Here is a 26181-nt window from a genome sequence, read left to right on the forward strand (position 1 = left end):
TAAACGCAAACAGCTCACAAATGTTTATAAACGCACAAATTTTCATTTCACTCGATTTTTACGTACGCGCATCGCCGGAGAAAAACCGAAACACACCGCACTTGCCAAGAGCACAAAGCAGACTCAGACATTTCTAGTATAGACTGTTCCAAAAACTATGCATTAAAATGTTTGAATCTTAAATTTACAAAGCTTTCCAGTTTAAGTTTAAACAATTAATAACCACTTAAAAGCAAGTGATATATATGATAATTAAGAAATTGTTAAATTTTTAAATTATTTTATATAAGGTAATGCTATTTCTTTTTTTTAAAATCTGCCATTCCAATAACAAATAGGCAAAAAGTTGTGTTTTTTTAATGTCAAATGAGATTTTGAAAAAAAAATACATTTCAAATCTGTCCACGTGGACATCCGGGGGGGTTTGCCAAATGGGGGGTTTGCCAAATGTCCACGCTTGTCCACGGAGGGGGAGAGGGGTGTCAAAAGTCTAACTTTTATATCCACGTGGTATCTGAACGGCCCCTTATGAGAAAAACATGAGTATTTAAAACCACCGCCTAAAGGGTCTAATGTAGGGCAACTAACCCTATCTTATAAATAGAAATGGAGGCGTTTTCTTTGTAAAACCATCACGTAAAAACGGATGCTCGAAATGAAGTGAAATTTGGTATCCGAGGGTTTTTTCTGGTCAGAGATGGTTTGTATAATAGTTTCAAGAATCTCACTTTTTATGAAAGGAGGACTTTCATACAAAATTATACCCTGCTAGTTTTAAATAAAATTCTATTCTTTTAGCAGAAGCTCTTCCCTGCTTTATAACTTGAAGTGTTAATTGATCTTTAAATATTAACCATCGGTTCATTAGCCTTTCCGTTTCCTGTCCAAAGTAAATTCTAGAGAATGGTCATCGGTTGATAATCAAATCTAGTACCATGCCACGATTAACGGCAGCAATATCAACTAATGATAACCAATAACAATAACACTAGCATTACGACCATTATCGAGCAAACTCCTCGGAACAACACGGGGTTTGTTAGTTGGTTTTTTTGTCGTCATCAACACCATCATCACCGTTCCAACTTCTCAACGTCAGTAAATGTGCTCAACCGGAGAGCATTGTTGTTCCTCGAGCTCCCAGCCGGTCTTTTCGGTCAGTCAGTGACGCCCGTCTGGCCAGGAAGGTCGACGCAGGTTGAACTAATATTTGCCCAACCCACTACCTACTAATAACCATTAGAAGCAGCCAGCCACCAGTTGGCACCAGTTGCCCGTGGTCCGAGGTTTTGTGAATCAAGCCCCTCCAGCTCCAGCTCTGCCAGATTATCAAGACGACCATCTTCAGTGGCTTATTTATTCTAGCGTTAGTGTCCCGTAATTGAATGAGCTCACATACCGTAGCCGAAAATGAGAATACTACTTGTTGTTCTACGGAGATGAAACATCTGTCTGAACAACAATTACGTTCCCGTTTTTCATTCCTCAGCAGCACCACGTCTTTCCCACGGTCTTCAAAGTGTTGAGGTTGCAGTGCGGGCAGTGCAACTATCAATTGAATTTGTGGGGGTTGTGCCGGGGTTAACGTGTATAGAGTATCGTTACGTCATTAGTTGGAGTCGAGTGCACAGTGGGGCAAAAATGCTCCGTTTAGAACATCAAAACTTGTTCCATTAGAATGGAGTTGAACCAAGACTGTCTTTCTAGTTGATTAACATTTACTTCATCCATCGGTTTTGTTGAGATCGTTTACGATTTAAATTTCACGGAAACCCGTATATGGGTCGTATAGGGAAATCATGCAAGCGTAATTTATTTTCCTACAATTACACACGAACGACAAAAAAAAAAATCTAACAACCAATATTCCCACTGTGCACCCTATCCAATGATTTCCTGCTAGGTGATCATCAAATACGATCTGAAGTCTGCAGCACAGAACGCAACAGTACAGAATTTTTGCTTCCGCAGTGTTCGTGTCTAGCGAAAGGTGACAGCAGTCAACGAATCCCGGATGGCCACCGTTTAGTGTAAATTTCCTGTGTTTCGGTGAAGATTAAAAGAACAAACATAAATTGCACTGGTACAAATAGAGGTTTTTTTTGGGAATCGGTGAAAATGATACTTCAGGCTGGAAAACTACGATCATCGACGGCGGTATCAGTGCTCTTGTGTAAGTGTTGCTTGATTGGTGCTGCGGTGATTCCAAAGTTCCCATCAATGTTGTTTTGTTTGTGACAGAGATTAGTCATGTTGTTATGAAGCTTCTAATCAATATCACGGTTCTGGTCCTATGAGCCACTATCAACAGCGGTAGAAAAAAACGAGTTTAAGCTTCTTGGTCCATGAACTTGGGTTTTGCGTAAGCTGATATGTGCTATTTTTTTCACGTTAACCTGTTAAAAGCTTCGACGCGCGTTGTTCCGACATCAAGTGGAATTCAGAATGAATTAATTCTTGCCAAGTCACGTCAATAAGCCGAAACATGCGGCTGTGACAAGGAAAGTTTCCACTCGCAAATAAAACCTGTTTTCGTTTCGCAAATAACACAGAGAGGGCTTCTCTTTTGCATGTGAGGCCAAGTGTATGAGAAGAGGATACGGTACAATTATGTTTTATCATTCGACAACTTGATTCAGGTAAGGGTGTTGAACATGGGTATGCGACCTACAATCGAGGCTTGATTCTCAGAGAAATCTTCTTCCCTTACGCAGATCACATCTATCAGCTGATTGTTTTACATGTTATGATCATACCTGAGCATGTACTTTTGTAAATTTGTCATACAAATACAGACCCCGTTCGATTTTGGCAACACGCTCGTACATTTTGTGTTGCCAAAATCGAATGTTGCCAAAATCGAACGGTTTTTTTTCTCCACTTTTTTATCAGTCATTTTTACAAAATAACTATTATTATTATCAAAAACGTTATTTTTAGTTAATTTCCGACCATTTTTAGTAATTTTTGATTTTTTTTCATCATGTTTTTGATGCATTTTGCACTTATCTTGTTTTGTTTATAATGTTTGTTTTCATTTGTCATATTTGCTGCTTTTTCGTTCTTCATCATTTTTTAGTTGTTTTTAGTCATTTTCAGTCTTTTGTTTGAATTTGTTTTTTAACTTTTTGAATTTTTCAACTTTTTGCCATTTTTTAGTACTTAATACAATTTTTCCAAAACTTTTGTTTTTATTGTTGCATTTTATCACCATTTCAGAACACAAAAACGTATTAGTGGTATTTGTCTAATTTAAATTGGTCCTGTTATAACAAAAACTTAATTGTAATGTTGTTTCTAAAAACCGTTCGATTTTGGCACATGTGCCAAAATCGGATGTTGCCAAAATCGAATGTTGCCAAAATCGAATGTTGCCAAAAACGAACAGGGTCTGTAGATGTTTTTTTTAAACAAAACGTTCGGGAGAGTGGCCAAAATCGAATGGTGCCAAAATCAAACGGTTTTTTAAAAACTTTTTTTTCACTTATTACTATAAAAAAAAATATTATTATCATTAACGTAATTTTTTTCTAATCTCCGATCATTTTGAGTTTTTTTTGTCGTGTTCAAGATGCATTTTACCACTTTTCTTGTTTTACTTTATATTTTTTGCATATTTGCTATATCTGTCGAATGTTTCCAAAATGAAACGGATTTTAGTCATTTTTTAAAACTATTACTATAAAAAATATTACTATCATAAACGTAATTTGTATTCAATTTCCGACAATTTTTTAGTATTTTTTTTAAATTTTTGGTCGTGTTTTAGACGCATTTTACCACTTTTCTTGTTTTGTTTTTTTTTTTTTTATATATCTGCTATTTTTGTCGTTTTCCTAATTTTTTAGCTTTTTTACCATTTTTAGTCTTTTGTTGGTATTTGTTTTAAGATTTAATGAAATTTTAATCTTATTGTCATTTTGGAGTACTTATTTTTTTAAACTCTTGTTTTTGTTGTTGTATTTTATATCCATTATAGAACGTTAAAACTTTTATGGTATTTGTCTAAATCATATTGGTCCCGAGATAGCGAAAACTATAAGACGGATTTGGCGCCAACTCGACACAGTATCTGGAATGACCCTCTCAGAATTCAATGAAACTTTGTGTGTGTATAGTCCTCACGTAGTTAAGGCACTTGGTAAACTTAGTTTTCCTAATAAAGATCTTGAATAACATTTGAAAACTGCCAAACTTTTCAGGCTTACTTTTTATGAAAACTTCTAGCTCTATTATTATTTACAATTCCTACAAAAATGTGGTCTACGGAAGAGTTTTAAAAATATTGATAAACAAAATTTTGAAAAAGAGAAAAATGCATTTTGAAAACTTAATCTCAAATTCCTTAAAAAACGTAATCTCAGAATTTTATGATTATTTTTTATTCTAAAACGGGTAGTGGTAATGCCTACAAGTCGTTCATATATTGCAACTTGTGCATGAGAAAGTTTTTCTGTCAAAAACTTTTTCAAATCCATACTGAAATAAAATAAAATAAGTGTATCATGTTCATTCAGAACCAATAGTTCATTGCATTGCACAGTGGTCCAGATCAAACATTTAGCGAGACTAAATTAATAACGCAAAATCGGTGCGTTTTATACAAATCATTTGTTCTGCAAAGTTTCATCACATAACAAACGCTTCCTTTTCAAAAGGCAAATTATTGGGACGTGTCAATACCGAGGAAATGTATGATACTTATTTCTTTCGGTGAATAGATAGAGTAAATAAATGTTCTAGAAGAGATATAGCAGCTCAAAAATTGATAAATTTTTACACAACAATGCTCCTAGCTTCAAAAAACAATAAGATAAGCATTCACAGTCTTCGAAAAAAAGATGTTTTTTTTTGTGTTGATAAATTGTTTAGAACGCGTCAAACATTCCCTACTTTTTTAATTTAAAAAATATAATAAAGTGATACCGTTTTATTACACGACTTTGATATGTTCAACAAAGTTTCCTAAAAATATACAATCTATGGCTTTCTAGAACATTTCTTTACTTTTTATATTTACCGAAAGAAATTAGTATCACGAATTTCCGCAGTATTGACACGTCCTAATTATTTGCCTTTTGAAATTCTAAGCGAATATTATAAAACTTTGTTGAACAAAAAAAACGCAACGATTTTTTGTTATTAATTATGTGTCGCTAAATGTTTGATCTAAACCACTGAACATTGGTGTAATTTTTTTGAAAATAAAAATAAATATTTTAGATTACCTGAAGCTTGGGCCTAAAGTATTTTGTATTCAATTTATTGCATAGTTTCATCATCCTTGGATTGAAAATATTATTGTCTACCTAAATACGAGAATTGACTTAGCTTTCTTTCTGTCAAAATCTTGATTTTGAATGTGCATAAAAAAAAGTACACTTGAAAATTATACCTGAATGCACTTCTTTGTTTCTTATGACTATTAATGTGCAATTATAATAACAATTCGAAAAGTCAAATGAACGGTCAGTGTTGAAAAGTAGTTAGTAAACATTCAATATTATAGATCATACCTCTCAATCGCAGATTAATAAGTTCTAGGTGCTATACAGGCATCAATAATTCAAAGTGCCGTATGGGCAATTTATGTAACTTAACGATTAAAGTGATCGGATATCACGATAATATGTTTCATGATAATTTTTATTTTCAAATAAGCCAATGGGTCCAATGCCAATGCCAATAAGTCAATTAGTTACTATAACGATCTGCTTCTATTCAGATTTAATCATAATATATCTCAAAAATTTGTTTTTTTTTATAAAAAAGTTTTTTGTCGACTTTAAATTTTTACTTGAATTTTTCTCCGTGTAGGATTGACACTCCACTTTGAGTTCCATCAACTCAATGAAGCAGTTTTTGAATAAAAAGTTGAAAAACTGAAAAATAAGTTACAGGATTTTCAAAAAAAACATGAATTTTTCAAGTTGCAATGTATGAACGACTTATAGGCCTTACTATTACCCGGTTTAGAAAAAGATTTCTTCAAATTCTGATTTGGCAATTTATTTAGAAAGTGAGTTTAAGTTATAGAAATTAATTTGAATGTTGTTAATATTTTTGACAGTGTTTGCATAATTTTCCACCATTCACTCACAGTAGTTCTTTGAATAATCAACCGTTTTGATAGCTATCAGTTTAATAATGATGGATTTTGAAGGAAACTGTGTAATTTTTTTTTCTTCTTCTTCTCCTGCATCGTTAATATCTCAAAAAAGCAAAAAAAATTATAAAATTTGAAAAAAAAATAGTTCGATCAGTAATTTTCACAGGCAACAAAATGCTGTCAAAATTTTTAATATCCGATTACTAATTAATGAGCTATGAGCAAAAGAAAGTGTCCCATTTTTAAAAGAACTAAGCTTTAAGATGAAGTGTGGATAATGTTGGGTTAGATAAAAAATGTACATTTATAACAGTCGAGTAGTAATCCGTTGGACTAAAACGTAACGACAAAAACAACAGTCAGCAAATTGAGTTACACACTACATTTCATAAATTATTAACAACGAACATAACAATAATTTATAAAAAAACTTCTGATTCCTTTGAAAAAGACTAACAAAACTGTTCGAAACGTCGGGTGTTTCAAAAACCACCATTATTTGATCTTCATTTAAAACCGAAAAATCAAAACTAAAATTACCATATATCATTCCCGATCGAAATCATAAACCTAAAGTTGAACTTAAGTTCAAGAGCATTCGTCAAAAATTCTGTGTTTCAAATTTGATAATAATAAGATGCAAAAATGAGCAAAATCATGTCAATTTTCCAATCCTGTTTTCAAAATTTATCTGGTGTGACATACAATTTTTTGACGGTTCATCGATTGAAAAGATCGGATTTCTCATCAATTTCTTACATTGTTTTTTTGATCTTGATCTTAAAAAATGCCGTACAGAATAAGAAAATTCAAAGTAACATAAAATTATCCTAAGGATAAAATGTCCCTCCCACTTCTAAAGAAGTGTATGGGGTGGAGGAAGGACCCAAATGGTCCTACGGGGCCATCACAAAAAAAAGAACAGTGTTTTTTCGAAGCATGTTTTGGAGTTAGTAAATATCTACGCTTGTCCACGGAGACAAAGTTAGCGGGTATTGTCACGTCCACGTGGACCTTCTTATCTCATTATTATTCTTATTTTTTTAATCAAAATATCATTAAATGAACAATAAATTTTTCCCTATGTTGTGTTGTGAGCCTACTTGGTTGAATGATTCAACTGAAGCAAAGCAATCGAAAGATTCAATAAATTTTTATTCCTAATCCGCTCTTGAGTGTCAATAAATATGACACTTTTGGAAGTTTTGCGGCTTGTGCATCCACATAATGAACAATCTTTGAAGAAACTCAATGAATGCTTGAAATCTTATATTTAGCATCATTACTTTTTTATGGACGCACCCGGAGAGCACAGGAAAAAATACTCCCTAATCACACCCTAAGTATTAATTTGACACTAATCGCTTAAATCACTATATCTCTCTTGTTTCGCAACAGATTTTTACAAAATGTATATTTTTGGAAACTTCCTAACGCAACTGAAAAATGATTTTCAAACAATATTCAGCTACAACACTTCAGTTTTCCGTTATCCAAAATCTGAGAAAAAAAAAACTGAAAAACAGGCTTCGGAAAAAAGATTTTAAATCCCCTACGGAATGCTCGAAAAAAAAAATTGACGTACTGTCCAAGAAAGTTTAAGCTAGAAGCTAAACGTTGCGCACAGGGATATATTTTTTGAAATTTTTCAAAAATATGAACATACCAGAATTTGGTCATACCAGATCAATTTTGAAAAGAGAATTCGAAAGATGACGTTATTTGACACCTTTTCGCATCTTTAGATTTTCAAAAAATGTAACACATAATTTTCGATTAATTTTTAAAGGTAACCGTCCTCCCGAACTTTTTGTCGATTGGCAATTTCTCAGATTTTCTAACATTTAAATTCAACTTTGCACTGGATTTTTAGTATAAAAATTCAAGATTTTCGCAAAAAATTTATATTCACCAAAAATGCAAATCCTATCATACCAGTTCTAGTGGTGAATTTACATTAGCGCTGCAATACTTTACACAAATATGATATTTGCAGCGCTTATGTGATTGCATTACATTAGAATGAGCGCTGTAAGGCGTATTATTATCACTCACAAGCAGTTGATTATGAATAAATTTATGTGCTTTAATATATAATGAAAAAAAAAAAATAAGTTCACTTTGACATTCTGGGAGGGATGTAGGGATTTGCATGTCCACGGAGGGGGGAAGAGGGGTAAAAAATTTCACATTTTTGTCCACGTGGTGTTTCAGCAGCCCTCAATGAGTTCTAGAGTTTCGATCAAACACTACTGGCTGAAAAGCGCTCAATCTCTCTTGTGCAGATTTACAACAAGATCGAAAACAGCCTTACTTTTGGATCATCATCTAAAATTCTGCGTTTTTTTTAAGAATCATATGATGTCAAAACGGTAAAACTTTGACATTTTCAAATAGCCACTCCCAGAACATTAACGGGTAAAAATGTGGTACTGATGAGTGCTATGATGTTAAAATGTTGTCGTATTTACATAAAAAAAAACAACCGTAGATATCAAAAGGTATTACTTTTCTTCTGGTATTGTGGTAGAAAATGTAGATCATCCATCTTAAATCGCAAATCGCAAAAAAAAAACAAAAATCTAGAGCTGGATGTATCAAGTTCATCTAAACTGACGCAAGTTTAAGCCGCCGACCGTGGCCTAGAGCAAAGTGTTTAAGTCTTTTAAGCCAAAGGTCATGAGAATGAGTCTTATGATCTCTGGCTTAAAAATACTCTTTCTGTGGGCTGGTGGTGTTAAAGTCTGTTTCACATAGAATCTGGATAAAATAGATAATTTCTCCGCAAAGAAATATCGTACAACAAAAGTAAAAATGTCATTTTGTAGGGTTTTTATTGCACTTCAAGGAAAAAAATACAAAAAAAATATACTTGGTCAACACTTTTTCGTACAACTTCCTTGCCCTGGTTTTGGCAACCAGGTTTTCTTTCAGCGTCCTGTTGGGGTGTGTGCTTGCATGATACTACCGCAAGCCTTCTCGCAAACAAATTCGTCGAGCTGTACTGTGGTTCGTCTTGGACTTTTTCGCCAAATCACGCAAGGAGATTCCAGGATTACTGTGAACTGATCGAATTACCTTTGCTCGCTGCTTCCGGTCATATGTTCCACTTTTATGCCTGGTTTGTTTTGCTCGATCCACCGTAAAGGTCTCCCGGTAACGTTGCAGCACCGAATTTACAGTCGATTTTGGATATTTCTGGAGTTTCGCGATCTTTACCCCTGACCACGTCGGTTTCTCTACGTGAGTGTGCAGAATTTTCTCTCGCCTTTCGCGTTTCATCGTCGATAACTTTTGACTGACTGCTTCAATCTTGATAAAATTTTCACCACTAAGTAAACAAACCATCCGGATCAAAACACTGTCAATAGATTTGGGATGTGACAACTAGGGGCGCTGCAGTAAATGAAAAGATGCGACCAGATTCTATATGAAACATACTTTAGCATAAGTAAGATGATAGCCATCACATTCTTGAAAGATGTATGCTTAGTTTTAAATAGAAATTAGATCTTTTCAAAGAAACATGAAGTTTCACTGAGATCATAAATGTGTGTGTTCGTTTTCAAAAACAAAAAAGTTTTATAGGGCTAGGTGGGGTAATTATGAACAAAATTTCTTCATTTGGCACACTTACAGCCACCATATGTTAATTTCTTATCACAAACTTTGAAAAGCTACCATCAATGAATGTTTCCGTGCTCTTCATCATTCTGTAGAACAACTTTTGTTTTTTGGTCGCAACCTCTGTCCTTGGGACGTCTGTTCATAATTACCCCGTCTGTTCATATTTACCCCACTCTCTAGGGGGTAATTATGAACACGGATTTCGAACTTGGTATAAAATTTTTGAAAAGTAACAGTAGTTATACGTTACATTTACCCATAGTAAGCAGTGTATGGTGATTTTTTACTTAAAAAATTATGTTCATAATTACCCCAAACTCTGTTCATAATTACCCCGAACTATGTTCATATTTACCCCGAGACTTGTCCAATATGAGTTATATGGTGTCAGAAAATCTCAATTCAACTCCAAATAATGAAAATAATTAGCAGTAACAAGAAAATGGGTTGTTTTTTAAAAACTCAATCCAGTTCATGTATAAAAAATGTAAAACAATAGAAAAACAGCTATTAAGTGTTCTTTTTAATTGATATTTTTCTATCTATTGTTTCGAGAGTTTAATTTCTTTGTTACATCTTTTACGTTTTGGTTGGTATCTTTTTTCCGTTTCTTTACGTTTTTACAGAACATTTTATTTGATAGGACCTCTCCATACGTGTGAAATTTTAGACGAGTTAGGCTACTCGATAGTTTTTACATCCGTTTAAAATGTCCTGCGCAGCAAACATCAAATCTTCACCAAAATGTCGTGGGATAGGCTTTTCACGTACGTGCGAGGTATCATGAAATTGAAACCTATACATATACAGGAAATTCGAAAATATTTTAAAAGGGTTGTTTCACAAAAACACTTATTAAAATCTTCTTGGATCAGTGAACAGTCATTTTTACAATTCTTGTCAGTTCTATATGATCGAAAGTTTTGAAAAATATTTACACTTATAAATTTTTTTATCAACTATCTGAAAGTTCACATAAGTTGTTCTATTCTTTCAAAAAAAAATTGAAGTACTACCGAAGCTTTCCTCAACAAACTTAAAGAGAAAATCTTCAACCAAAAGATGTTCATTCTGCAGAAAATTAAAAAAAAAATATTCGAACAAATTAACATTGAAAAAAGTATCTTTCAGGTATCAGAAAAGGGGTAGGCTTAAATTAATATTGAAAAAAGTATCTAAGTAAAAAATTAGACTGCAAGAAAATAGATTTTTCCGGATTTAACACATAAAAAATTATTTTTTTGCTGTAATTCTAATGTTCTGAATAGCAGCGCGTTGTCCAAACATTCAGGAAAATTGATCTTTGCTTTGTGGACTTATTCACCAATTGAATTTATCAAAGTTTTTCATATATTTTACTGTTGCCACAGAAATTTAAGGTTCATTGTAATATTAAATTTTACACAGTTATGAGTAAAAGCTCGATCAGCAAACCTTTTGTAAACAAAGGGGAATTAAATTTTTAGTCAAATTAAACATTTCTGGTTTATAACCTTATTGTTTATCAATTACCAAAAAACCTGGTTTTGGAAGCACGTAAAACCTGTACTCGGTATAAGAGAACTATTCCTGGGATACAGGTTTTCGGTTTTGGTAGTACCGGTAAAACTATTGACTGCCTTTTTTATCAACGAAAATCGAATTTTCATCACTATTTATTTAAACAAAATTAAAACTTGTTTAAATTTGGTTACAGATTGAGCTTTTTTCCAAATTTTTGTTCTATTAACTTTTTTTCCACTTTTCAAACTTTATTTTCAGTTAAAAAAAAGGGGTTCAAAAGTTTTTGCAAAGACTGAAAAGAACTGGTAGAGCTTTTTTTCTAAATCCGAATCTCAATTTTGGAAAAAAAAATCAATTTCTCAAAAATTCAAAACTTTACACATTGTAGACCTAATTTAATTATGAAATTTATTGAATTTGGTCCAGTGGATTCTGGGGTATAAATGTCGAGTGTTGATGTTTCCCGGCTAAGATTTCTTCACGGTCGTTAATATGTTAAGATGTTATAGAAAGGGGGGGGGGGAGTTGTTTTTTAAGAAATTTCTTACAAGGGGAGGAGGGGGAAAGGGGTCTGGAAATGCTTGGATAATTAGTGAATGGCCCCCTAAGTTGATGAATAAATCATTTGACCATTAAAAAGCATTAAAAATGTCAGGAAATGCATAAGAAGATGTGTTCATAATTACCCCATAGGACGGAAACTATGGGGATCTGTGAACCAGTGCGAATAATTTTTTTCAAAATTTCTTCAAAATCCAGACAAAGCATCATAAACTGCATGTAAAACAGTGGATAACAATATTCTAGCAGGATTTCCTATGATCTGATATTCAAAACATTGAACACTGTCCGAAACGATTTCCGTTTCACGAGGTAATGGTTTTTTAAAACATCTGAAATGATATCATTATGATTTGAAAACAGATCGGAAACACCTTACAGCTATCAATCGGATGTTAAACTACCACTTTTGGAACTTTTGGTGTTCATTCATCCCCCACAGCAGCGCGTATGGCACTTGTTCGGAATTACCCCGTGTTCATAATTACCCCACTTGACCCTACTGTTTATATGTTTGTTCAGAAATGTAATAACTTTGTTTCGAATGTACTTAAAATATCCTTGACCTTATAAAAAGGCCTGTGCTAAAAGGTTTTCGTGTGTAAATAAATCAACAATTACAATTACAATTACAATTACAATAAAAATTTATCCAAAAACATTGAAAAGAAGTTTAATGAAACAATAATGAAACATGAATTAGGTATTCTTTCATCGGTCATTAATTGAATACTTCTTATTTGGTATAGCTTATGAACCAGGATACAACCAGGATGGGGGAATCCTACCGCAATTTATTGAAAATCATCCGTTGAACTCAGACAACAAATCTGTTTGTATTATTTGTTTTTTGACAAATTTCGCTTTAACCTGTTTTAACTCCATCCATTGTAATTGAAATAGCTGATGGAAATTGACAAATAAACCTTCACTTACTTGACTCTCTCTCTCCGAGCTATCCACTTTAAGTTCTCACCTGAAAAAAAGAAGAAAATCTTTTGTCAGTTTAAGGAATTCTCATATAAAGTCAGAGTACATGTGTCAATAAATATCAGCTACTAAATACTAATCGAATAAACCAGAGCCCAGGTTTCACCGTTCATAAACTTTATTCACAGTCATATACATAACGGTGGTATCTTCTGAGAGTGGCGCTCAACGGCCTCGCCACCAGACCAACCAGCTTCAGCAGCCCAGCAGCCAATTCCCTTCCGAGCCAACGGATCCGGTTCCTCTGAGCAATGATTTCGACTGGAAGCTAGTCAAGGTAGGTATGGCCGGAAGTATGATAACATATCTTCCACCCCCGCACTGGTTTCCCGGAACAATTGCAGAAACAATAATATTTTATTCGTTTTTCCACTCCATTGGTCACCGCCGCACTCCGATTTCTCCATCCTCAGACATTTTTCCTTGCCTTTGCTTACCCGGGCTGAGTGGTGTACATTTTTATCTACAGCGTTTTTCCCTCTTTAATCTCTTTCCGAATTCCCAGGAAGTGTTCCGGCACGAGCAGCACAACACCATCTTTTCACCGTTCTCGGTCAAATTGTTGCTCACACTGCTGCACGAGGCCTCCGGCGAGAATAGCACCACCCGCAGGGAACTCTCACGTGCCCTGGCCGGGTCAAACCTGGAGAAGAACCGGCAGGTGTATCAGGATTTCCTCGAAAGCTCCACGGTAAAGAATGGTTTATGTTGTTTTTTTTTCGTGAAAGAACATTGGTGGAGGTCTGATATTAAAGGGATATGAGATGTTTAAAAAGGAGCTTTTGCTCAATATTGATCAACTTATAATCCAACGTACATATTGATTATAAATTAACTTAAACTTAAAAAAGTAGGAATCCGGAATCTATAAAATCATGTAGGTATATATTTGTGAAAGTATGCAAATCCTTAAAACTGTGCTTTGTAAGAAATATACCAAGAAATGTAATAGATCATTCGTAAATTCTAAGACTATGTACCTAGAAAAGTAGAACATTTTTCAACTCTTACGCCTATGATGTGTAGAATGCTACAAAGCGTTGAATTTTCCCGGCAATTGAAATCAATAATTCAAACCGTTTTCGGTACAATTCCAGGAATTTCCCGCTCTGACACCCTCTGAGGACTATACCTATTTCATCTTCCAATATGTGATGAGTATATTTTCTGTTTCATTTTTTTCGTTCCTAGAAAGAAAACACCGACTACGAGTTCAACATTGGGACTCAGATTTTCGTGGATCGAACCACGGCCAACGTCACCGATGCCTACCGGGAGCTGGTGGAACGTTGCTACAAAACTGGCATCGTGCCGGTGCGATTCGAGGAGTCCCAGAAGACGGCGGCCAAGGTCAACGAGTGGTGCTCCGAAATAACCCGGGGTCACCTGAGCGATCTGGTGGACGAAGGTAAGGATAACGAGTAGTGTTCTTAACAAATTGGTCCATACATATGAGAGACTATACTTAATCTTTGCAAAACTTTAAAGGAAAGCCAGGGTGGAGTAATCATTTTTAATACAATTTGCTTCATAACCTGACACAAGATTTTGTACTTGAGTTTTTGCTAACGTGTTTCTAGCTATATGAATGTTATGGTGTCGTAGAATAATGACGAATTCGATAATGAAAGTTCATATCGGATTGTTAGCGATAGGCAATTGGTTACCGTCAACTGGGCATCATGCAACACTTTTCAATTTCAATGGCAAAACTCAATGTCCACAGATAATCATACTGCTAGTGCATCAAAAGTTTTAAAGTTTATTGGACATCAATTTATAGTCAGATAAATTGTTGGTTTCAGCAGTTATTTTTAAATTTACAAAAACATGCAATTTTCATCCTGCTAAGAACTAGGGGTAGGTTACAAACTTTGTTTTTAATGAAAAATCTAAAGAAAACGTTTGAAAATTAATAGTTTTTGATACATTTTAGATAACATTATACATAAAGCACCAATAGCGGTAATGTTTTATTTTGTTTGAATTAAATTTTACGTTTGTTTAGAAAAAACGTTTTTGATGTTTAGTGTTTTATTTCTGGCTATTTTTTGGTGTTGGTATTCAAGCAAACAACTTTCATTTTGAAATGCCCCTTTCAAAATGAAAGTTGTTTGCTTGAAATCCAAGACTGAAAAATAGCCAAAGTTAAAATATTATACATTAAATTTTACATTTTTCTTTCTGTCAAAAATGTTGCTGAAATAAAGCAAAAGGGTGCTGCATGCATTTAGGGGCAAAAATATTACAAAAAAATTCTACTTGCTGAACTGCCGTTCTAAGCAAGATTGTCCCATGTGGAAAAACGTGCAAACGAGAAAAACGCGATTGAAATATCAGTTATATTTCCAATTTTTCTCTCAACCTAAAAATTCACCGACAGTTTTTTCGTTGTGAACAGTTCAAGTTAATCATTTTACAAAGTTTTCTGTAAAAAAAAATACATTTCCTACAAAAAAAAAACAGCAAATTAGAGCCAAAAATGTTCCGTGTGACACTTTTGCGTAGAATCAGAACGCATGCCGATGCTAGTTCTACGAAAAACTGTCACACGGCTACAATTTTTCTATCATTTTAAAAGCTTGCGTAGTTTATTTTTTCCCAAAAACTCATGCTAAACCGTAATTTGAGAAATACGTTCCTCTTTGTTTATAAAAATGTATAGTTGAGTATGGATCTTGTAAGTAGTGCCTACCGAAAAGTGTTTAGTGAAAATTTCTCTGAATAAAACACTCAAGGCTTGTCGCTCCTCCTCTGCCCTCTAGTTTAGTGTTCTTTTCAGTGAATAACATTAAATTCAACAGTTGATCTTGAGAAAATTTTTCGATAAAATTTGCATTTTTCACAGAATTTTCTCTAGTGTGACATTCTCGCGTAGAACTATCAACATAGAGACAACCACCTTTTGATGAAAATCTTGTATAAGTTCAAAACAAAGTATACTTGTTTATGTTTTTATTCGAAAGTTAACACTAAAAGAGACCGTTTTCAGCAAAAAAGTGAAAATGACCCAAAAGTCACATGGGACATTCTTGCTTAGAACGGCAGTGAAATCCTAAAAAATATTGTTTGGATGGATGAAATTTTGAAACTAACAAACGCGTGATGCAAAACATTCATATTTCATTTCTTTGATTTGCGTTTTGATGTATTTTAGTTCAGACTGAACTATAAAAGTATTTATTTAAGAATAAATTATGACTGTCCGGAAAATATTTTTACACCAACGGTGTTAGTAAGGATAGCTGAAGCAATATAAAGTTTGTATGTAAAATCATTAAGCCAATCCGTTTTACTGGGTAAAGTTTTTTACGGCATCGAAAAATGTAAAAATTTGTACATCCATTGCTCGATTTCTTATTTTTTCATGATAATCAAACACTTAAAAAAAACTACCTCACGATGTGAGAAACTATGTCATCGTCATTTTGTTATCAGTAAATGATAACTTTATTACATTATATTTAAAAAAAATTTAATAAGCGTTGTGATTTATAAATGTTGCATTCAACCCTGTTGTTGCATGATTCCTCGTTTGACGGTATGCTTTGGTTTTGTCTTGATAATTATACAGGATCAAGGAAGATGTTTTCAGTTAGAGGATTTGTTAGTTTATTTTCAAATAATTAGTTTTTTTGATATAAAATTTTGAATCAAATAATTTTGAATACACTAACGAGCACTCACAGGCAACGAGAAAACACAATTCGATTTCACAAACATATGCGGGCTACTGGATAATTTTTCATCTTCTGCTATGCTGCTACTACTAATAAGGAGAATCTGATATCCCAGTATTGTCTTCGCATTCAACCAGGACATTCCCTAATACCAGAAAACTATGGAATGTTAACCCTTCATTTCATAAAGTAACAAATTTGTCAGAATTAATGAATAGAACAAGTGAAAAATTGTATGTTATTTTAATTTTTTTTCTTCATTCTTGACTCATAATTTCTAATTGTTAAAAATGATTTTTAAGGAAAAGTAAAAAAATCATGAAATGAAGGGTTAACAAGGGTATTTTTCCAAAAAGGTGTGTAAAATTATTTTATTTTCGCAAGAAATCTCTACAATTCCCCATTTTTAGATTTATGAATTCCAGAAATTGTGTTACCAGAGTCGTGCCTAGCCGGTTAGGAAAGTCCGGATTACTGTTTTGAATATAAAATCAAATGAATCAAAGCATTCGAAAGATTTCTTTTAATTAAACCACGGTAAATGAAAAGTTCATATACCGGTATTTCGATAGCAACTTACTACCTTCTTCAGTGAGCGTTTTCGATTGAAGAGTAAGTTGTAGTAAGTTGCTATCGAAATACCGGTAAATGAACTTTTCATTTACCGTGGTTGAATTAAAAGGAATCTTTCGATTGCTTTGATTCAGTTGAATCATTCAGCCAAGAAGCCTCACAATACAACAGAGTGATAAAATCAAAACTATGAACAGATTTCTAAAGCTACACCATTTTGAAATTGCCCAGATGTCTGCTATCAGAGGCTTTTAAAAAAGTTTCGATTTAATTGTCTTAAGAAACCGACTTTAAAGTCAAAGTGTTTAGCACTTAACTGCTTAGGAACAAAGATAGCTCATTTTGCTGATAAAATAAATGAAAACTTTTGATTGATATTAATTCAGACTAGGATTGGTCGATCTCGAATCGATCTTTGCGAGATCGATCTTTTGAACTCCAATTTCCGATTGTTTGGATCGATCCTTTAGCCTTGGAAAAATCGATTAAATCGGTTTATTTCCGATCCGATCTTTCGATCTTTTGAAGTTTTTTAAACGGTCACTTACTCAGCCTTGAATTAAGCATTTATACCATTTTACTCAGCACAAGATTTAAGTTTTTATCAAACTTTTAAGTTTCATAGTCAAAGCTCTGTAGAAAGATGTTCAGTTTTTAACTGAGACCACAATAAAAAGAATTTCTAGACAAATATAGCGTGAATTTTAGATCTACGTTTGAAATATTACAATCTTAAAATCAATATTCTAAAATTACCTCTACGCTTGGTGAAAATGTACTAGAAAATTTGTTGCTTGAAGGATTGAACTTGAGCCTCTAGATGATAGCTGAACACCATTCCTTTGTATCACCTAAGCTTTTCCATTTTGTTTTCTGAAGTACCCGGGCCGTTTCATTTTTACCCTAAATCTTGGTGAAAACTGTTCATTGGTTTTAAATTTCTTGACTTAAAAGCCAGGCTGTATCCGGGCAAATCTCACCAGGCTCAACAAATATTGTAATTGGACGCAAAAACCTTCAGTTATGCAGGAAAAATTTTAGATGTTCATCTGGATCTCTCTAATAATGAGGAAAAATCCAGACTATTTTTCTCAAGATCCAGGATACCGTTCTTTTCCATTATTTCTCTGAAAATCTTCACAAGCCCGGATAAAACCGGGTACTAGAATGCTTGACCTGAGACGGAATTGATGGTAATCAAAACATCAGCGTAATTACAAGTCTTGGCTGTAGCCTTTTTATAAATTAGCATTTTACCGTGAACTAACTTAAAATGGCAGATTAGTTGTAATCAGTCAAAATACAATATTTAGACTAATTCCTAACTAACGTACTTAAAATATAAAATTGAAGAATATTTTTTATAGCTCGTGTCTCGTACGATATTCAAATGTTTGAGTTTTCCTGCCGTTTTCCACTATTTACTTCAGCATAGAGAAACCCTCAGGCAGCACCTCTCACAAAAAAAAAATAGATCAATCTTGCAGAGATCGATCCATTTGCTTCGATTTTTTAGGTGGATCGATCCTGGAACTATTCAGCTGAATCGATCTTGGGAATCGATCTTTTTCAGAAGATCGAACAATCCTAATTCAGACAAATTAGGAGCTCATTTTGGATCAATAAAATTGCTTAGTTTCATAGACCTTTACGCTTTTCGTTTCATTAACCATCGGTACTCTAAAACTTTAAATTAAATATGTAATCGCGGTTTTTAATGTGATAGAAATCACAAAACAATTAGTTTTCTTTGATTTCGATGCTTTAATAAACCTGTTATCAGCTCAGTTTTATAAAAAAGAAGTTAATTTTTAAGTTTATATGGTAATTGCTTTGAAGAAAAAAGTCGACGATTTTTCGGTTTTTCCTTACATATTTCCATTTATTGTATACAATATTGTTGCATTAAACTTTATTTATTTTAAATAAATACTTTTATCAGCTAAAATTGAATTGACAAAGTGATATTCCATTTTGCTTCAAAAATGCCATAATGTTTTCCATATTTTGTTTACCGACTTAATTTTAAGTATCCCGCCCATCTAAGTCATAAGAAAAAAAAACTTCATCAAAATATAGTGAATAGACAATATCCCGAATCACCCAAATGACCCGACTTCGTAAAAAATTTTAATCCTAGGCCTAGTGCAAGATCTCATGCCAAATTTGGGCCAGATCGGATCACGGGAAGGGGTCGTTCAACGAGCCTGAAGTTTGTTTGGGATTTTGAGACATTTTGTTCGGCAGAAACATGAAAATCCAGTTTTTCATCAATAACTTTGGTTTCCTTCAGCCAATTTCTTTTGAAAACGTGTTTTGTTGATGCAAATCGATTTGAGTTAAAATAAAAAATGTTATTAGGCTTCAAAAATAGTGTAACTTTGTTAAGGGTGATATTCATCATTGATAATGAGTTTCGTTCGGATATTTCGTCGCAGCACAAACCAGGATGAACACCACCCTTAAAAAAGTTACCTCATTTTTAAGCCTAATAACTATTTTATCTTAATTTGAATCTAATTGCAGGATGAAATTTTTGTCATCATTTATATAACAAAACCAGATTTCGAGTTTCGGAGTAACTTTGATCACTATGAATTTTAAGGTACCTCAACATCTTCAAAGCTGCTTTTATAGTGCTATTTAGCACAGAAGGCACAAACATTAATAATAGTTATTCTTGTTAGGACTAAACTGATTTTTTCATGGTTTTTTTTTCAACAAATTTTAACCCTCCAAAGCTGTTCGGGTCAATATGACCCGAAGCGCTCATTTCAAACATCTTTACATCATTCCAATATACTGAAGAACTGTAAATTTTAACAGACCAAGTATGTTCTATGAAAATGATGATCAAATTAACGACAAAAAACTAAAATTATTGTTTTGAAAATCGGTTCATTGGGAAATGAAATACAGCTATGCAAAGTCAAAACTGAAAGTCGTTTTTTTAAAGTGAGATTTTTTTCTACCGGAAGATCTTAGATAGCGGTCAAAACTTTCATTGGACCCCAACATATCTATAAATTGTCGGATAGATGAATTCTTGTCAATTTCAAACATCAATGAAACACTTAAATACATTAAAGCTGTCAAAAGTTATGAGTATTTTAAAAATAAAATTGATTTTTCGGACTTTTTACTTTTTGAACCAGTTTATGATAATCTGGAAAAACATATCGACTTTGTTTTTAAATGTTGAGTAATAAGAATAAATTACCTACACAATGAATATAATATCATCAAAATCGGTTAATATTTATAGCCAGGAGAACGAAATCAAACCACAACTCAAATTTCCTCGAAACGGATATTTAGCGAACGGCTTTGGAAGTTAAATATCAAAAGATGGACAATGTTGTTGCATACATCTAGGGGTAAAATTTATCCACATTTCTTAATTTTTTTCAGCCACAAAAACAAATTAAATTTTGCCTTCATGCAATTCCCTAGGTCCTCGCACTTTTAACATGTTCTTTTTTTCTTCAAATTGAACCATTTGATAGGGTTTTTTCCATTTTTACTATACGGGCTTTCTCATGGAAAATCACCGTTTTTTTTTCAATATCCAAAAATTATCACCAAATGACCATAAAAATAACACTTAAACTAAACCTAAAAAAAGAAAAAAGTTGAACTTTCACATAAAACAACCCATTTGTTCCTAAGTGCTTAAATTTGATCAGGAGAGATATTTGTTTTTGAGCCTTCGAAAACCATATATTTTAAGATTTGAAAATTTCAATTTAAGTGATATCAAAAAACTTCTAGAAAACCAAATTTAGTTTATTTGTAACTCATTTTATAGGCTTTCAAAAGTAGTAAACAGTTTTCAGATATTTTAACTTCAGACTGAGTAAATGATGATTATCTGCAAAAATTTCATGTTGATCGAAATTACCCCGGTGATTAAAATTTCCCCAGTTTACGGTACTATTCCAAAATGATATAAACTATGAAAATAGGTTGAACATTTTTGAAGAAACAACCAAAACAGTATTCTGGAATAGAAGACACAAATCAGCTAATTGACCTTTGTTTTTATCGATTAAAAAAATTGGAAATTTGAGTTCAAAAGAATGATCTCGCAAAGATCGATCCAATATTGACCAATCCTAACTTGGACTCTAAAAAAATCGTTTTTTTTTTGAAAAATCATCAGATGAAATCGGAAAAATCGAAATTCTTATTTTGACACCAAATGATTTGAAAATTCATACGATGTTCTATGATCTGATGAAAATGATGATCGTAATCTGGTGTTATCGCGAATGTTTCTTGTCTTGAATCGACTTTAAATTTAAAAAATCACGTAAAATGGGACCAGAGGAAATCCGGAAATTGGAAATTTTAATTATAATGCCAAATGATTCAGAAATGCAAAAAACGTCGAAATCTGATACGATTTCGATACAAAATTTTTGTTCAAAATTCTTTTTTCTGGGACTTCAGCCGTTTTCCGAAATTTGAAATTTAGATTCGCATAAAGCATCAACATTTAAATTAATATATTTCGAATTTCCTATGTTCCTTTCTTACCGGATTTTTTATATTATTAAATCAACTTTTGACAAAAAAAATTATGAGATATATATCACCAGAATTATTAGAATTTAGAACTAAGAATTTTAATTTTTCCGATTTCCTTTCTTCTCCCATTGGTGACTTGAGGCATCCCTAAGTCTGGATCTTTTTTCAACTTACTTAAATGGAATGTTGGATATGACTAGAATAATAGGAATGAGCTATATTTGTTCAAATTTTACATGTATACATGATTTATAAGTGAAATATTGGAGAATAGTTGCAAGGTGGTCCAAAGTACGCACGTGGTCCACAATAAGTCCATTACCTTATATTCTGATATATTTTTTTGCCGAGGGGTCCTCCGATAGCGAGATAAAAATGTAAACTTTTTTGTAACTAAACATCGGGCTTTGATGTTTTTGTCAAAAATGTTTATCTGATAAAATACATAAATTTGTCGAATTTATCCAAGTTCAATTATATCACCCTCAGGAGTCAAGCGTTAAGATGAAAGTAAAAGAATACCTTGAAAAACAGTTTTTTAACTTAATTGTTGTAGGCTCACCGTCTTAGGAACAAAGTTGGAACAAGCCAAGATGTACAATTGCTTTATACATTTTGATGGTTTAGAAGTTGCTGAAGCTCTGTAGAAAACAATAAGTGTATTTCATAAGCAATTTTTAAAGGTTCGATGGAAATGTTTGATTATCTTTGATGATAAATGGAAACATTTCCATCTGAAATAAGCGTGAAAATCGGTGGAACTGGCAACTTTTTATATATAAAATTTCACTTGCTTCAGATTTAGCATACTAGCATTAGTTTATTATTAAAATTAAAATTTATGATCTGTAATTTTATTATTTAGAATAATTTTGCCCAAAATTTACTTATGCTAGATCTTTGAAACGCCGGATCACCAAAAATAAAAGCCATAGACACAATCTTATTCGATACAGAACGACAATTTAAGAAAAAAAAATCAAGTTTAAAAAAATTCTTACTGATCATTAATTGTAATTACGATTCTTGAGAAAATCAGGCATCCGGGTTTTATATTTGAAACAAAAATGAACTTCCGAAACTGACAAAATTACTAGCCATTTGGCTTAAACAAGATACTTATGACTTTAAAGTCCTTTTCAGGGATCTTTTGTTTAAATAATATAATTGTAGAATCAAATTTTATTCGTTTCAACCTACGTAATCTAGCCATTTTCTAAGCAACTTGTGGTCACTTATTTATTATTGATGTTGATGACATTTGTAAAGGGTGATACGTTCAAAATTTGGTCAATATCAGCTTGACGTATTTCTTTCAATTTTGCATTTAAAAACCCTGAACACCTCTCATATTGAAGGTGTGTGTGTGTGTGTAGAATGTTGCTTCTATTTTGATTTTGGAATTCACTCTTCAGTTGTCAAAATGCCGTCCAAGGAAGAAGAGCAGCGTATCAAAATTTTGCTTGCGCATCGCGAAAATCCGAGCTTATTGCACGCAAAGCTGGCAAAATCGCTAAAAGTTGCCAAATCAACCGTTACAAATGTAATTAAAGTGTTTGGGGAACGTTTGTCGACAGCCAGGAAGTCTGGATCGGGGGGAAATCGAAAACCGGAAGCCGCTGAGACGACAAAGAGAGTTGCCGATAGTTTCAAGCGAAACCCTAACCTCTCTCTCCGAGATGCCGCAAAAAAGCTGGGTCACCGGATCGAGCCAAAAAACGAGCCGGACTATCGACTTACAAGAAGGTAGTGACTCCAAATCGAGATTATAAACAAAATACGACGGCCAAAGCGCGATCCCGGAGACTGTACACGACAATGCTGGCGAAGTTTGACTGCGTGGTAATGGACGACGAAACCTACGTCAAAGCCGACTACAAGCAGCTTCCGGGACAGGAGTTTTATACGGCAAATGGAAGGGGAAAGGTAGCAGATATTTTCAAGCACATGAAACTGTCAAAGCTATCTGTACCTGTGGCTTGAAAAGCAGCATTTTCATAGCTTCCGGGACTGTCAACCAAGAAATTAAGGCGAAAGAGTGTTTGAATAAACGTCTGCTGCCTTAACTAAAGAAACACGGTTGTTCCGTACGGTTTTGGCCGGATTTGGCATCTTGCCATTATGATAAAAAGGCCATTGAGTGGTACGCCGCCAACAACGTGCAGGTGGTTCCCAAGGACAAGAACCCTCCCAACACGCCAGAGCTCCGCCCAATTGAGAAATACTGGGCTATTGTCAAGTGGAACCTAAAGAAGACCAAAAAACTGCTAAAGACGAGTAGCATTTCAAGGCAAACTGGCTTTCTGCGGCGAAGAAGGTGGACAAGGTGGCTGTAAAAAATCTGATGGCAGGGTTTAAGCGTAAGGCCTGGCAATTAGGATTTGACTAACGGAAACCTAACTGAATATTTTTCCTGAATTTTATACTAATTAAACTTGAAAAAGAAATTTAATTTGATTTTTTAAATAAACGATTTCACCCATTTACACGCGTTTTCCCTTAACCAAATTTTGACCGTATCACCCTTTATGTCAGTGCCTTGATCTTGGGTAAAATGGAGTTGTAGGTGGATTCAAAATTGTTAAAGTCCTTCTTTTTAATGACAATCTCGTCGTCGCCTCTTATTTTAATGTGAAATATATTTGTGCACAAATTCTTGTGTGGAATTTGATTCTCTAGTATTTTTGTGTTTTCAAGTCGATAAAATGCCCAGAATAGACCGCTGCGAAAATTACCTTTTTGCTCCCAAATGTGTTTCGTTAGAATGAAATTTTGAGATTTTTATGAAATATAAAAAAAAACTATGTCAAACAAAAAATATCTAAGTCCATCGAAAAGTATCTAAAAATGACAGGCTTTCCTTACTAGAACTTCCAATAATTTTATGAAATGTTTTTGACAAGGTTATTTAAATCAATTAACTCATTGGCTTTGCAAAATAATTTTTGCGATTATTTATTTTCATCCTACGGCTTAACAGCTTTATTAGCAGTCAAAACGTTTGTACAAGAATTTTTTAAATTTTTTGTTTTGTTTACCATCGAATTTTTTTCTGGGACAAAAGTTAGATTTGTGGTTTGTTGACATGAAGAGTCGTTTCCATATTTTATTGCTTTTTTCGGCAGTTATTCAAGAAAAGCTAGACAGGTTTAAAATTCTATAAATGTAAAATCTCTATTCAAAACTTGCAGCGATCTAGTGCCCATACTCTATGTGCTTCTATCATATTTTTGGTGCTACCTACTTTTTTTTTTTTTGCAAAAACTGACTTATTTTTCAAGTATAAGATTTTAAGCATTCTTCACATTTTATTCCGTATACTACATTTGCATGATTTAATCCTTTGAAATTTTATCTTAAATTTTTATAAAACTTGTGTTATAATTTTGTCTACAATCTTGAAGGAGATGTTAACATCGTGTTGGATGAAATATCGAGCTAATTACTATATACTTTATAATCTGTTTAGTTTTTTTTTTAAAGAAAGGCTCAAGCTCACCGAAACGATAATCTTATATCTTTCAATTGCTTTTGACAGATTCCATCAAAAATGCAGTGATGGTTATCGCTAACGTACTGTTCCTGAAGGCATCCTGGCGCAGCTCCTTCCAGGAAGAACTAAGTCACGATCGACCGTTCCAAACCACCCTGAATCAATGGATCGAAGCACCTTTCATGGAGCAAACCGATATCTACGAGTACTGGGACGATCAGGAGCTGCAACTGGAAATGCTCCGGTTGCCCTACAAGGGGCGACACTTCTCCATGATTATGGTCCTGCCGTATGCCAACTCGTCCCTGACTCGGGTCGTCGAATCCCTGACGGCCGACGTTCTGCTCAAGCTGGAATCCAAAATGGTTCGCGAGGAAGTTGTGGTTGTGATACCCAAGTACAAGTTTGATTTCGGAACTTCGTTGAATGAAATTCTTCAATCGGTGAGTATAGGCAGCATTTTTTCAATTGAGTGAATCTAATTCTCCAAAATTTTCAGCTTGGAATATCGGAGATCTTTAGTGAACGAGCATCATTACCGCAGCTTTCCGGTGGTCAAAATTCTACATTGCAAGTTTCGAAAGTTCTACAAAAAGCCGGTATCGAGGTGAACGAGAAAGGCACTTTGGCTGTTGTTGCAACAGGTATTAAAATATTCTTCAAATGTTTAAAGATACCTTCAAAAATGTTTTCCATTTCAGAAATTCAGCTTGTTAATAAATTTGGACTAGATGACAGTCCCACTCGATTCGAAGCGAATCGACCGTTCCTGTTCTACATCAAGGATGAGGATTCCGATGCCATGCTATTTGTTGGCAAGGTTCACAATCCAGCGCCAGTAAAGATGGCTGAACTCAAGGGAGTATTGAAAGGATTTCATTGAAACTAGTGACCATCGTAGGAAGTGGTTTTAGAATAGAGACTACTTTTTAGAATTCAAGCGGTGCTCTGCTTAAACTTCAATGTTCCCGGATTTGCAAGTAGATCTTTCGAAGACGTGACAGAAAAAAATGCAATAAATACTCTTTTAAATCAAAATTTTATTTCTTTATTCCTTATCTTTCTAAGCCACTTTAATTGATTCATAAGTTAGAAAAATTAGTTTTAATTTTACA

General features: G+C 33.6%; 2 protein-coding genes across 4 annotated transcripts in view; one reads left to right on the forward strand and one right to left on the reverse strand.

The window, feature by feature from the left end:
* The window catches only part of LOC129757203 (uncharacterized), a 483998-nt gene that overhangs the window by 194298 nt on the left and 263519 nt on the right, over positions 1 to 26181 (reverse strand). The gene's annotated exons all lie outside the window — the stretch shown is intronic.
* Positions 1143 to 26104, forward strand: LOC129757205 (serine protease inhibitor 2-like). Of its 2 annotated transcripts, none has more exons than XM_055754339.1 (8): positions 1143 to 1366; positions 1904 to 2173; positions 12919 to 13067; positions 13296 to 13481; positions 13982 to 14198; positions 25112 to 25509; positions 25566 to 25710; positions 25768 to 26104. In XM_055754339.1, exons 2-8 carry the CDS (start codon positions 2119 to 2121, stop codon positions 25947 to 25949), a joined length of 1332 nt encoding a protein of 443 aa, XP_055610314.1. In that variant the 5' UTR covers positions 1143 to 1366; positions 1904 to 2118; the 3' UTR covers positions 25950 to 26104. The 2 variants fall into 2 exon arrangements, with proteins under 2 accessions (XP_055610314.1, XP_055610313.1); XM_055754338.1 differs by having other exon boundaries at positions 1972 to 2173.

The sequence above is a fragment of the Uranotaenia lowii genome, chromosome 3, assembly GCF_029784155.1.
Source record: "Uranotaenia lowii strain MFRU-FL chromosome 3, ASM2978415v1, whole genome shotgun sequence".
NCBI classification, from domain to species: Eukaryota; Metazoa; Arthropoda; class Insecta; order Diptera; family Culicidae; genus Uranotaenia; species Uranotaenia lowii.